Source organism: Semicossyphus pulcher, unplaced genomic scaffold, assembly GCF_022749685.1.
Source record: "Semicossyphus pulcher isolate SPU_LCO1_2020_fin unplaced genomic scaffold, fSemPul1.0.p SCAF_10, whole genome shotgun sequence".
Lineage (NCBI taxonomy): Eukaryota > Metazoa > Chordata > Actinopteri > Labriformes > Labridae > Semicossyphus > Semicossyphus pulcher.
Window position 1 is genome coordinate 6482251 of NW_027211604.1, and position 13973 is coordinate 6496223.

At 41.9% G+C, this 13973-nt stretch overlaps 1 protein-coding gene across 1 annotated transcript; it reads right to left on the minus strand.

The window, feature by feature from the left end:
• Window positions 1-4674: 4674 nt before the first annotated feature.
• LOC138599941 (potassium channel subfamily K member 4) lies at window positions 4675-11152 on the minus strand. Its single transcript, XM_069671684.1, has 6 exons — window positions 10964-11152; window positions 7593-7707; window positions 7326-7486; window positions 7043-7229; window positions 5397-5539; window positions 4675-5310 (listed from the first exon to the last, which is right to left on the minus strand). Exons 1-6 carry the CDS (start codon window positions 11150-11152, stop codon window positions 4675-4677), a joined length of 1431 nt encoding a protein of 476 aa, XP_069527785.1.
• Window positions 11153-13973: the final 2821 nt, after the last annotated feature.

Below are 13973 nucleotides of genomic sequence, written 5' to 3' on the forward strand. Positions count from 1 at the left end.
AAACACATGATAGAGAACAGCTTCACTTGCACTATGAACACTTTGATCAGTAAAAAGCTGCTTTTAATTATTTAATGAATGCTTTTATCTTTTCTTTATCTTTGTTATTATTTGTGTGTTTGCTTTATTTATCATTTTGTTTTTACGTCCACATTTGAAATGTCCCCGAGATAAGTGCATTGCTAAATGGCACTTTCACTTTATCCATGCCCTCCATTGCTTTGCTTGTTTTTTATACACTGTAACTATATTGAAAAAGTGGTGCACAAATAAAGCTATTACTATGGTAGCAGTAGTAGCAGTAGTAGCATAAAGAAAAAGAATGAATACAAAGTGAGTTCATGGATTGAACTACAACCAGCATGGTGGTCAGCTGGCCCCCAGCTGAACCATCAGAAACCTTGACGAATGGACGAACAGGTGACAAGTGTAAATAATAACAGTTAATAAAGTTAACACAAGGGATAATATTATTTCTCACACAAGCTTAATGACATACTTTTAATGTTTACTGCATTCCTATTATGTTTAAAGAGATCATTCACCTTAAACCAGGGTTGTGTTTTATTAAATGATATGGTCAGTATCTTAAAATATGGGCCCCTTTTTCCACTAAATTTGAGATCAGCGCATAACGTCATCAGGTTACACTGAAATGACTAACTCCATGCGTGTCTAGAGGTTTTGTTTAAGATGTCTCATGACAGTGCAGCACCCATTTGCTGATTAGAAAATGTCAAATCATGTATCAGAAGAAGGATTTTTATCTAAAAGACTTCATCCCAGCAGTCTGTGTCTCGGTCAGTCAAAGGAAATATTAAATGCAAACCCAGAATGTGCAAAATAGGAATAATATTTTTGGATTTAAATTTAGGGTGGATGTTCCCTTTATCTCTAGGTCAGTAGTGTAGCCTACATTAGCACTACAAACAGTAGCCATTAAACGCCCTCTTTTGGCAGCACAGGTGAACTGCAGCGGGGGTGCTGATGACGTTAGAGCAGCTGAGTGTGTGTCCTCCAGTAAAAGGTCACCCACTGCCACAGCTCATCATCACTGCCTGCTGACTTCCTGATCACAATGCCAGAAGACTGCGTTTCCTTTTCACGTATGCTGCAGGAAAGTGTCCGATTTTAACAAAGACTTTTGATATTCATCTGATATTTGTGCTTTAAGCAGTTTGCTTTCTCAGTAGGCTATAAAAAATAAGACATGTGGACAAAAGGCAAACTGCAATTTGTTTAATTTAAAGTGTCTCAGTTGGTTAATAACAAGCACATGCGCGTCAATGACTTAAAGACCTTGTACCTTGACCTTGGTATATAGAAGTATATTCTATAAGTTAGTCTTTGGCTGTCTGGGGAGGGAAACGTGTCAGTGTGTGCCATCTGCTGGTTGGTTAGAGAAAATAATCTGCATTTATTTAACTCAGAGGGGTAGGTTGTTATTATAAATTATTAAGAAATCAATTTTTTTATATCAGATAATTGCTGCATCAAGGCACAACAGATTTTATTAAATAAAAAATATAAAATACAGACAACAGAAGAGCTGCGTCCACAGCTAGTCTCACTGCAGCATGTTTGTCCTTGGAGCCGTTTTCAGATAGAAACACCAAGGTAGAGTTCCCGGCAGAGTATCACTTACATGGATCAACTGAGGAGCTACGGCACATACTAAAAGGGCCATATTGACGACTTCAAGGGCATTTATACTGTACCTTCACTGTACAGTACTGTATGTAAGCTATTCAAATCCTGTAGCACATGTGTGACCTGTCTACACAGACTTAAACTGGTCTATAGTAAGCTCTAAAGCCATGTAGATGTCTTTAGCATGGCCATAAAATTGTAAGACATTTCCCTTTCTCATTGTGTGTTCGATGAGGCCTGAGTTTACTGACGGAGCAAAAAAAACGAACAAAAAAAAACATATATCACCTCAAATAACTTTTAAACCCTTTTATTTGTTTGTAGTAATATTCATCACATTTACTTGGCAGCCGTTTTTTCACATCATGCTAACAGTGAAAAGCTCCAATGCTGTTAAAATTCTGTGTTTCATGTTGTGTTCAAATCAATGTAGGGTATCCGGCAATCATTACCATTTCACCACTTCTTGATAATTAAGCACCTCAAAGGCAATTAATAGTGAAAATCTGGAGGGAGAGGGACAATGGGCCGTATTTCAAGTAAAAAGACATTTTAAAACCCATTAGCTACTGTTAGACAACAGCTAACGGTAGCATTCAAATCCTTCCTAGCTAACGATACAGTTTGATTGTGTTGCAAGATACAAAAGGAAAAGCGTAAATTCCTAGCTAACGATGTTACCAAGCTAACAGTAGTGTTAGCTAGATAGAGGTTGAAGGCTAACTTAAGCTGTTGGTTCTTCGCTTTCCTAATGAGTGTACAAATTGTTTTGATAGCTCATTAGCTAGGCCAAGTAACACCAGCTAACATTAGCATTCAAGCAACTCCTAGCTAACCTTACTGTCAATGAGCTAACTAACCATTAGGTAGGAAAACAGATTTTCACTGTTAATCACCTGTTTGGTTGCTGACCAATCTGGTAGCGTTGAAACGATAACGCTGGTCAGATAACCTATGTTTATACAACAAACAACCTTGAACAGCTTGAACTTCCAGCCCTCAGCATGACATCAGATGAAAATGGCCGCTGTGTGAATGTTTAGCCATGCTAGCAGCGTGTCGGTCCATCTCCACCACTTTGATCCAAATTGAAATATTTCAACTACCATTTGATGGATTATCATTAACTTTCATGGCACCCAGAGGATGAATCCCAATCATATTACTGACCCACTGACATCATCAGGTTAAAATGTGTATTTGTTTGGTGCTTTGGCTTATGGCCATATCTGTTAATCTAATGACACTCCCATCAGCCTCAGCAGTGCTTTGTGTTTGATGCTACTTAGCAAATGTTAGCATTGTAAATATTTCCTGCTAAATTAGCATGTCGTTGTGAGCAATTGTGGTGTGAGCTTGTTAGCCTGATATGGTTAACATTTAGCCCAAAGTACAGGTGCTAGAATGGTCTACATCAGCGCTTCTCAACTGGTGGGTTGGGACCCAAATGCAGGTCGCTGAGCAGTTTTTAGTGGGTTGCGGATGGTTTGAAAAAAAAAAAGTTGTGGCAAAAAGTCTATGCTGCGCTTTTATTTTAAAGTACACAGGTTTCCTATGATGTGCTTGCAGTAGTAGTGTAGTTTATTCGCACTCCATGTATCCACTAAAACACACCCTACAATAGTTGCACTTTTTTTTGTAGATTTCTGTTCAAAAATGGCTGCGAAGTGAAGGATTTGTGGAGGGAATATTTTCCTCTTATGCACTGCCCCCTCTGTTGGTTGGCTATTGTACTGTTGTAATTTGTGATGTCGACATACAGTGATTTTTTGTTCCATCTCAGGTCCAAACTGCACCATTTTTCATTAAATAAATTGGAGTGGTTGAATAATTTGGGTCACGATTTGACATTAAAGCGGTGGTAGTGGGTCCCGAGGCTAGACCAGTTGAGAACCACTCGTCTACATCATGTCCCTCTAAGTTTGTGATTAATTATTGTGTGAATATAAAAACGTTTAATCCCAAAGATATCAAGATGAAAATCAAGGTGAAATTAGTAGACAATAAATTAGTGCCATCTAAAAGAAGTTGTTACTTGGATATGTTGTATTATAACAAAGCTAGTGTCCCTGGTCTTATCTTAGAGGAGGTTCACACAGCTGTTGGAACATTTTTAATCCACCTGTCTTTGAGCCGCACCTTTCCTACAGTTCAGACCACAAAACCTTCTGAAATGAAATGACCTTCGATTCTACTAATTTAGTCTGGTATGAAATCTGATACAGCATTTAAGTCCATAAATGATTCTAAAGAGGCACTTTATACCGGGTGCTGCTGAAGTCTCATATTGTGGTCAGTTCCTGGTTTTTATGGCTTAGTAATTAGTTTTCGTCTCTGGAGAAACATTTCAAAACCCTTTTTGTGATTCAGTTTCTCTAATGCACTTTAATGTGCTTGACCCCAGCTTTGTTAGAGAAATTCACCTAAAAAGAGGATGTGCCTAAAAATCAAGTACTTATATTTATATGTAAAACATCCTTACAAGACACAGTGCTGCGTTAATTTACAAAAAATCTTTATTACATATTTGCATTACAGTGGGATCAGTGCATTTGGCCGTCAAAATGCAAATATAGTGGTTGCATACAGTGTTTAAAAAACTTTCTGTTTCATCCCAAAAAAGTGAGAGCCCGTTTAGTACCCGTTTAATTGTTGGCAGGATTCAGAGCAGACATCAGGCCAACCTCTCTTCAACGTGAGAAACACATTGTCGTAGAAAGTGGCTTTGATTTTGGTTTGAGGAGTGGTAGAAGGCGAGAACCCTCATGTTTCAGAGAGATAGTGCATTTCAGTGATGGCCCAGTAGAGGGCAGTAAATCCTCAGAAAGAAAGCAGAACATTGGCTTAAAAATCACTTCATCATCTTTGATTGAGGCAAACACACGTGCATGCTAAGAGCATTCAATGCAAACCATGAGTGGATAAGGCTTCTGCAACATCTTAAATGTTTGAACGTAGACACAAAGAACCTGCTACATTTTGGACATCCTGTGAGATTATGAATAAGGCTTGTGTCCTTTCAGTCTATACTTGTGCTGTGGAGTTTCTGTGATCAGCTTTAGGCTTCACTGGTAGATCTGGGACTGGTTTGGGGTTTCCATTGGGCTCCTTCTTGTCCGGGTTGGAGCGGTTGACTCTGGGGCTTCTCTGGGGCACAGGTCTTCTTTGGCGTCTCCTCTTAGGCTGACGAGAGCGTCCAGAGTTGGACTTTGAAGTATCCAGCAGAGGATCTAAATGCACCTTCCCACTCTGAGCATCTGAAGACTCATCAATAAACGCAAGGTTTTCCCCAAAGAAGTCCAGAGGCTGAGACATGTGGGGATCAGGGAGAGGCTCCTCCTTTTCAGGCTCTGCAGGTTTCTCCTCGGGCACTTGCTCTGTCTGCGTGGCCTGAGAGTCTGATTCTGATTCAGATTCTGATTCATTTGAGGAGGAGGAAGAGGAGGAAGATCCAGACGCTGTTTGACTCCCGGGCTGCTCTTCCTTCCCCTCAGCGGCCCCTTCAGCTGACGCACTGTGACCATGGCTGCGAGGGCCGTGACGCCGCTTTCTCCGGCGCCGCTTGAAGGGGTCATCGATTTTTCCTGGAATGCGGAAATCCACCGACATGTTCTGGATGTTTTGAGTCCAGTCTGTGGCGTGGGCTCGAAGCTCCTCCATCTAAGAGAAGGGATGAAAGCAGTGACCACAGGAAGTGGTAGAGACATGACATCATGAAACAGACATGAGGGAGGAAGAAGAAGCACCTCAGCTCTGGTCTTCTTAGACAGAACTCGAAGCCAGTTGCCGATCATCGTCAGGATTGATGCAAAGTAGGCGAGACCCAGGAGGATCCAGAACCACACCAGAGGCTTGTACCAGTGGTCACTGCCCTCGTTTCCAGAATCCCCTTTGACACAGAACAGAGCAACAATGACTAAAGAGATCACACCCGTTCATCCTTTTCTATGGAGTAAATAAACATTTAAGACAGGAGATATTATATAGCAGATCAGATCATCAATAATTCAACTCTGACAAGACAAAACTCTGAATCATTTATGAGGTAAATGAAAATTGTCTGGGCTAAGTGAACTTAATGCATTGCAGCTGACAATTATATTTATGGATGACTAATTAAGTCGAACTAAAAACTCATCTACAGATCAATACATTCAGCAAAAATATGAGAAATAAGGGCGACTTAGATATGAACATATGATATAACTTTCTTTCTGTGGCTGCCCACCAATGAGTCTGGTTCTGTGCGAGGTTTCTGCCTGTTAAAGGTTTTGTTTATCATTGCTACTGTTGCTAAATGCTTACTCAGTTTTGGATTAAGTTTCTGTAAATAATACTATAAAGTGGTGTCGAGACCTGCCTTTTAATTAAAGGGTCACTAGATAAGCTGTCAGCAGTTTGCACGGGGTTCTCTCAGTGTTGAAACGCCCTCTTCAAAAGAATCTGAAGACTGTTTCACACGGACGTATCAGTTCACCGATGAGTCAATTTTATGCGCCTTGGCCTCTTATGTTCCTCCCCGGCCAGGTCATGTTGAGCTCTTCGGTGACCACATGGCAAAAATAAAACCTACTCTCATCGGTGCATGCAGACGGCAGGGCAGGGCGGCTGTAGTGATTTGAGGGCACAGAACCTCTCTTATACCTTATATTTATAACAAGTCAATACGATACGGTTCGATACGATAGGATTCCATACTTTACAACACCTTAGGTTAGGGAACGGTACAATTCGATACGATACGATACGGTGTGATACAGTACGGTACACTATGGTACGATACGATACGGTATCGTTCAATAGGATATAATGTCATACGATATGATATATCTTTTTTGTCGCCATAGGGAAATTTGTCTTGGACTCTGGATTCTGCATACATTTAGCAGCCTCCACAGTCGTACTAATACATACATTTACAATAAAAGCAACAATCAACATGTGAAAAGAGAAGCACCCTCCCACCTGGTCCTGGCTGAGTATAGTCGTAATATTTAGGAGGTAACCGACTAGACCAGTCAGACTATGTTTAGTTTATGTGATCCAATATTCTTAAATTAAGAAGAGAGAACTGTAGAGTAGATACAATGTTGTTTATGTCATGTAAGAGCCACATTAGGGGTTTCTATGTAACCAGCTGAGTGTAAACTCCTGTACCTTCTGTGGGTGTCACTGTGTCACTGCATAAAGGAAAGGATGTTCACTGTCTTAGTCAGGTGTGTGATTCCTGAAGGGTAAACGGTTTTTGATCTCTACAGGGCAAATAAAAGTCAGTGTAAGTTGTGTGTTTGGGTTGGATGTTCCCTGGATTTCACTGTTTTCACATGGACTTAAAGAGGAATCAATTAAAGAACTGTTGCTGCAATCAATCTGGCTATATAATGTTGTATACCTGCAACATAGTCTCCAAACCCCACTGTTGTCAGCGTGATTACTACAAAGTACGCCGACTCCAGAAAACTCCACTGCTCGACCTCTTTGAAAACCAGGATAGGCACAGCGACGAAGAGCACGCATCCCAGCAGGATGGACAGGACGGCTGAGATCACTCGTACAATGGTCGGACTGACTTTCCATTTCTGCCAGCAAGAGAAAACAACACAGCGAGACGAGACAAATAAAGGAAAGTACATTCACAGTGCAAGCAAAGATGACGTTTGTGTTTGGGGTCTGACCCGGAAGAGAGTCTCTATTTTGAGAACAGCTTTCCTCAGCCCAGTACCCAGATGGTCTCCGACTCCAGCCAGCAGGATACCAAACATCGGGATTCCCACCAGGGCGTAGAAAATACAGAACAGCTGACCTCCTTCTGTCTTTGGGGAGATGTTTCCAAAACCTAAAACATGTGGGGGTCCCGGGTGGAAGAGCAGACAAAACACGTGATGGTCAGAAAATTCAGCTCAGCAGAAATGGTTAAACCAATTGTTGTATTTGACTCTCACCGATCGTTGTGATGATCGTCCCTGAGAAGAAAAAAGCGCTGGCCAGATCCCACTGGCTGACAAAGGTGTTGTTGCTGTTGGGATCCACACCTTCACCCACAGCATCCGCCACCTCCTGGGAACGGACAGGGAAGAGTTGTCGGTTTATGAAACAATAAAGAAATGGATCAGAAAGAAAAGAGCGACAAGCAAAACCTCCCAAAGTACAAAGTTCATTAAACATTAATCATCACTTGAGAACTGGGTGCAGAGCTTCAGGCCCCCAATATTGTAAGAAATGCTGTCCAAACTGCGTCGTCATTGCATCAGCTCCGGCAGCCAGCGACAATGAAGTGACGACTCATCCAGTCCTGAGTTGATCGAGCCGCTGCCAACACAGATAATCTAATGCTCTCATCCAATTATCTGTTTTGTGTCTGTTGGTTCTTGAAGCCATTTGTTCTGAATTTAAAGCTGAATATGACAAAGTTGTGATTGAACACGGCCTCCGCAGACGTTATTACTTCTAATGAATTAGATGTTTATGATCACAACGACAGGGCTGTGTGCTGCTGCACGCGTCTGTCTCCACTCATTTAGGAAATATTTAATTAGTTTCCCAGTGCAAGTTGTGCATTATTCTGAATAGTTGAAGCTGTAAAAGCTGAGCAAATAGTTTTCAAAGTTAACACTTTCATTGATCCTTTCAACTGTTTGGTGGAACTTTTTATTTCACGTGTAATATTCTTTCACCTGATTCATCCTCGGTTTTCTAACTTAATCAGTGTTTATGAGTAAGACGTAGGAACATACAGTATGTAGCTTGCATTATTTGCTAGATGGCATAGAAGCTGTGCCACATCCATCTCAATATGCATGAATATCACCACATACATGATCAACCAAATCAATAGCCAGTCACAGAAAATGTACAACTGTACAAGAGTGTCATTGTGTGGTGTGAGACGGCTCACATTACTCGAGCTGAGAACACATTGTAACAAGAAGTAGTAAAGACGTGTTGACACATCAGCTGACCCCTCGTTCAGTGAAACCTGAGACACAATGCCGCTTGTTGAACAGAACAACATCTGAAGAATGACCCTGAAGCAGCTGTCTGCGTCACTCATGGATAAGATGAGTGAAGTTCTGATGTAAGTTGTCATTAAGTGCACACAAGTTTGGGTTTTTATGTTTATGCGCGTAAGTGTTATGTAGCACTAACGTCAAATAAGTAAAGTAAATAGTGTGACGTATTAAGTGTCGCTCTTGTGTACTTTCTGGTGCCTAACCCTGACCAAACTTACCACATGTGTCGGTATGAGAATGTAATGCCATTGATAGGGTGCTTTAGGAAACCACATGGGTGGTAAGTTAAATGATCTTTGTACTTATTGAATTATTTTTCATTTTCGTAATAACACACTTTAGGGTCAACTTTTATTTCATGTATTTTTGTTAACTAATCTCATGTCACGTGTGTAACAGTGACATTGTCACAGCCATCTCACCTGTCAGCTAAACAAAGCAAATGACTCATGGCTGCCTCAAGCAAACTAGCCTGTTAGCACCTGTTAGCTAGAGCCACAACAATATCAAAGTCATTCTGCATAAAAAACACAAACACTGAAATTAACTTATCTTTTTATTTATTTAGCTAAACTAGGCTACTTTTAAGCTAAATAACTTTGTAAAGACTTAAGTGTGGTTTCTCTGGCCGCATGAGAAGCTTTTTATTTAGTTTAATTAGTTTGTAGCTACATATTGGATTCAGAAAGATTTGGACTTGTTGGTTTCTCTAGCTAACAGGAGCTAACCAACTTACTTTGTCACAGCTCCCTCACCTGTCAGCTAAACAAAGCATGTCTCCTCGCTGCCTCTAGCAAACTCAACAACTGCTTTAACATTTGGCCTGTTAGCACCTGTTAGCTAGAGCGACAATAATATCAAAGTAATTCAGCATAAGTAACTTTCAATAAACTCACACAAATAAACACTGTTCACAAACACTGAAACTAACATCTTTTATTTCTGCAGCTTTACTAGGTTAGCCGTGCTACCTAGCTTGCTATGTTGGGTCATTAGCCTGGTTTACTACTCACTGAAGAATGGCATAATGATTACCAGCAGCAGCTAACTTTAGCGGGTTAAAGTTAACTGAGAGACACACAACTTTGTAAAGATTTAAGGTTCTCTGGCCAACGGGAGCTAACTTACACTGGAGCTGTGATCATTTTGAGTTCACGAGCCAGCCTTGCTAGTTGAAGGCTAGGTAGTCAGCATGAGAAGCCTTTCAGTTAGCTAAGACTCAAAAGCTAAAAAGGTTTACAGTGGCTAGATTTTGGATTCAGAAAGATTTTGACATTGTGGTTTCTCTAGCTAACAGGAGCTAATCACCTTACTTTGGTTTGTGAGCTGTTGAACTGTTGTCAGTTTGAGGGAGACAAGCGCTACATGATTAGCTGTAAGTTGAGTGGAAGATGATACCGCTGTCATGAAAAGTAGTCTATTGACATGGCTAAAGGAGAGAATAATCAAAGACAAAATCTGACCTGTTTACTTAAGGACACACTGTTTGCATCAGTCATGTCCTTAAGTCCCCTAACCTCTTTATAAATGTCAGCCTCATCATCTATATATCACTTTACAGGCTAAAACAGTATTTTACAACTTTCATACTGGAACAAGAACAAACATATCGTCGTCACTGCACTCTGTCCAAGCCGGCTCATAACGCTCAACCTATGCATGGATCAGCTTTCATGTACTCACACACACACACACACACAAACTGACCCATCTTTACATACCTCTCTGACCACACCTGTCACAGAGAGCTTTAAAAATCTGGAGGGTCGCCCTGTGCACCCACAAAACTTATCCAATATCAGAAATTGTCTTGTCAAAGTCAAACTCGTTCCCAAAGAACATATAATATGAAGCGGTCAGACCACACGGCCAAAATATATCCTTAGCTACAAGAGGCGGTCTGTATCTAAGCTCTTAATCCTCAGTGGAGTTTGTTTATGTATAAAAGAAAAACAACCTGTGACTTTGACAAATGGCAGAGTCACTATGTCACTATGTTAACCTTGTCTAAAAGTCCTTCATATATCAGATCATTTAATTTCCTTGCAACCTGTGCCAAAGACCTAATGAGTGATAAAGGATCAAAAGCAGATATTTCTTAATTTGAAAAGGCCAAAAAATCTGAGAGGCACAGTTTTTGATCAAAGAAAATCCGGTGTGTCACAAATATACTAAAGCCAAGGGAACACAAGAGGATCTACCACGATGCCCCGCCCACTTTTTGATAGTTCCTTGTTGATCTTTAAACACTTAAATAAAAGCTGAATAATGAGTGGCTGTAGACATAAAACGACCTGCGGTACCTCTATGAGTTTCTGCAGGTTATCCGGGCCGACGCAAGTGAAGTTCAGCAGGAATTCCAGCTGTGTGTCCTGCAGATGCTTGTGCAGGCCCTCCTCTCGTGGAGCCTCCAGGGCCCGAAACACCACAGCTCCCAGCACGAGGTACAGAAGCACCCCGCCTAGGATGCCGAGTAAGGTTGAGCAGCGCATGGATGCACCTCCACCCAGTCCGAACACAGGCTGCTGCTTCCCTCTGCCAGCCTCGGTGCTGGTGTGACTCTGATCCCAGCTGCTGCAGCTGAAACATCAGAAACCGCATGAACACGAGGGTTCCTTACTGACCACAGAGACAAAGAGCAAACTGGCTGCACACGGGCCTGCTGCAGACAAACTGCTGCAGACAGACTGCAGGCTCAAGAGGCTTCAAATGGATTTCAGGCCTCACCACACTGCTGGCACACAGTTAATGCATCATTCAAGACAAAGCGCCTATCGTCTGGTCTGACACTTCCAACCGATGTGATGCATGAGTAGATTCACACTACATGAATTCATGATAGTTGTGTTTACCTGCTGATGGGCTGTAGCTGCCCTCGCCTTCGTCTCTTCCAGTCCCTCTTCTCCCCGGGCTTGAGGATGGAGTCTCTGGATCCGTAACCACTGGGCAGCCCGTCTGCCTCACACTCTGAAGGAGGGGGCACTAGAGAGAAACAGAGGCACATATTGGTTTTAGGTTTAGGTGCAGATAAACCAACATTCGGCCTTTGGTCTGAAACCTAATGAAAGCTTGAATGATTGAGCCATATTGACAAGTTGATGACATAAAAATAACACTTTAAAAACAGACAGAAAGCCCGTACATTAACGCTCGCTATTGCAACAACCGGCCAGTGGTGACAAAAACCCAACATCTACATCAAGGTGAAGCGTTCAGGCGTTGCAGTGACTCACAGTCGCTCATGTTGTGGAACCAAAGCCACCTGTTGTTTTACTGTCTTGACTGTAGCTCATTACCTGTACCTACCTTTTAGTTATCATAAACACCATGTCAGCTTTTAGTTAAAGATGAGAGACGGATCAGCTTTGATATTTCGCTCACACTTATAGAAACCTTGGATTGAAAAAAAGGGGAATCGCCGCCCTGGATGAGAATGATACCTCTGTAGATCAAGAGTTACGTCCTTCAGGTGATGCTGATGAGCAGATGGAGAAAAAGTAAAGTGTAGCTCGTCCAATAAGAAGAAAATATAAACTTTTCTGTCGCTTTATAGGCAGAATCCTTTGTTGAATGATGTCCAGACGTGAAACCTGCTTCAGTGTGATGGTGTGAGTCAGTCATTTAATTTAAACTGAAACTGGAGCTCACGGCTCTCCTGCCCTCTGATGCATCTTTACCTTGTTAAAGCAGTGGAGTTGAGGAACTGGTGGATGTGTCGGACGCTCCCTTTGTCCAGGAAATTTGGTAAACGATTTAAGGGGGAAGGATTTTATCATTTGGACCAGAAGGCCTGTCACTTTAATTCACTCAGTCTGCATCAGAGGACTGCCAGGATGGGGGGAAAAAAGGAAAAAACAAGCTCCTGTCTTGTAAAGTTCGGCGACTGCAGCTCTTAACTCAGCAGATCAGCTGGTCTTGATCCAAAATTAGAGCAATAAACTGTCACACGGTGACAGCAAAATATACACTCGCTCCCAGAACAGTTTTACAGCTGCTGGGAAACACAAAGTGACCGTCCACTTACGAGATTGAACAAACTGGAGCCAGAATGCAGTGATGCATGCAAAAACTCCTAATTATATCTGCATAAGATTACTTTAAACACCTTTTGTTTTTTGCATATTTAATGCTTTTGTAGAACTGATCAAAATGACACGAAAAGAACAAAACCAGTGGAAACAATGCACCAAGAATCCACATTTAATTTGTAGCAGCAGAGCTTGTTCTGGCCCACATGAACAGCTAAAACATACATCTTAACGTGCAATCTGCTCGTCCAACATCTATTAACATAAAGCAAACAAGATGCATCTATCATGCAGTTAATCTTCTGTAAACCTACCTCAGACTGTACCACAGAACGGCAGACAGACAATACACCACTTGACAAAAGGAAACTGTAATGTGGCTTACATTAAGTGGCAGCAGTGCTGCTGCAGCCGAGTCATAATGATCCAGTTTTATCACCACTTAGACTCCCTGTGGGTCCGATGTTTGTTACTGACCAACGCGCCGGGCAGTGCAAGCTTACCTCACAAGAAGGATCATAAGAATCCAGAGGAGCAGTCGCCCCACGCAGAGTGTGTCCTGAGTTCATGCAGCCGCATACAGGGAGCGTGTGTGTGTGTGTGAGGATGAGTGGGTGTGTGTCCGAGTGAGGGTGAGGAGGGAGGCTGCTGCTGAGCGCACAAGAGAGAATAAGATACTCAATCAAAGTGACTTTATGGAGCGTGAGATAGTGAATTAAAGAGAGACAGAGACGGAGCATGAAAGAGGACGGTGGGATTTATTCACTGTCTTAAAACTCTAGTTATCAGGTTTTTTGTAATTCAAACAAAATAATAATGCAGCTTTTCCTCATCTGTAATGTTTCGTATTAGACAGTGTTCTCCTGTGTATGAGTGTTAAACTGTCTGCGCACAGTCGAGCAGGAGTGGCTGCAGTCATATTGTCTCTCTGTGATCAATGTTATGAGTTTCCTCGAGGTCTGATTGGTTTTTCACTGCCGACTCTGCAGAGGGAGGCCAGCTCAGCCACCCTGATCCCAACATCCCATCTTCCTCACTAACTGCCTGACAGAACTGCTGCTGGCTTCTTTCTGTGTGTGTGTGTGTGTGTGTGCGCGCGTGTGTTTTACAGGGCTGTGGATAAGGTTTCTCAGACAGATCCAGACGTCTGTAGTGAGCTCTCAGTTGATCATAAATACCAGCCTGCTCATTTCTGCTGCAGGTTTCTGATTCCTGGTTTCAGAAGTTAATATTATAATGACCTTAATTACATCAGATCAGTTTCCTCAGCTTACTTTGTACTGTG

Coding starts and splice junctions, on each gene's coding strand:
- LOC138599941 (XM_069671684.1), bottom strand. CDS start 11,152: ATGCGCTGCTCAACCTTACTCGGCATCCTAGGCGGGGTGCTTCTGTAC. Junction 7,487..7,592: donor GACGATCATCACAACGATCG/GTGAGAGTCAAA, acceptor CACATGTTTTAG/GTTTTGGAAACATCTCCCCA. Junction 5,540..7,042: donor GTTTGGAGACTATGTTGCAG/GTATACAACATT, acceptor TCTGTGTCAAAG/GGGATTCTGGAAACGAGGGC.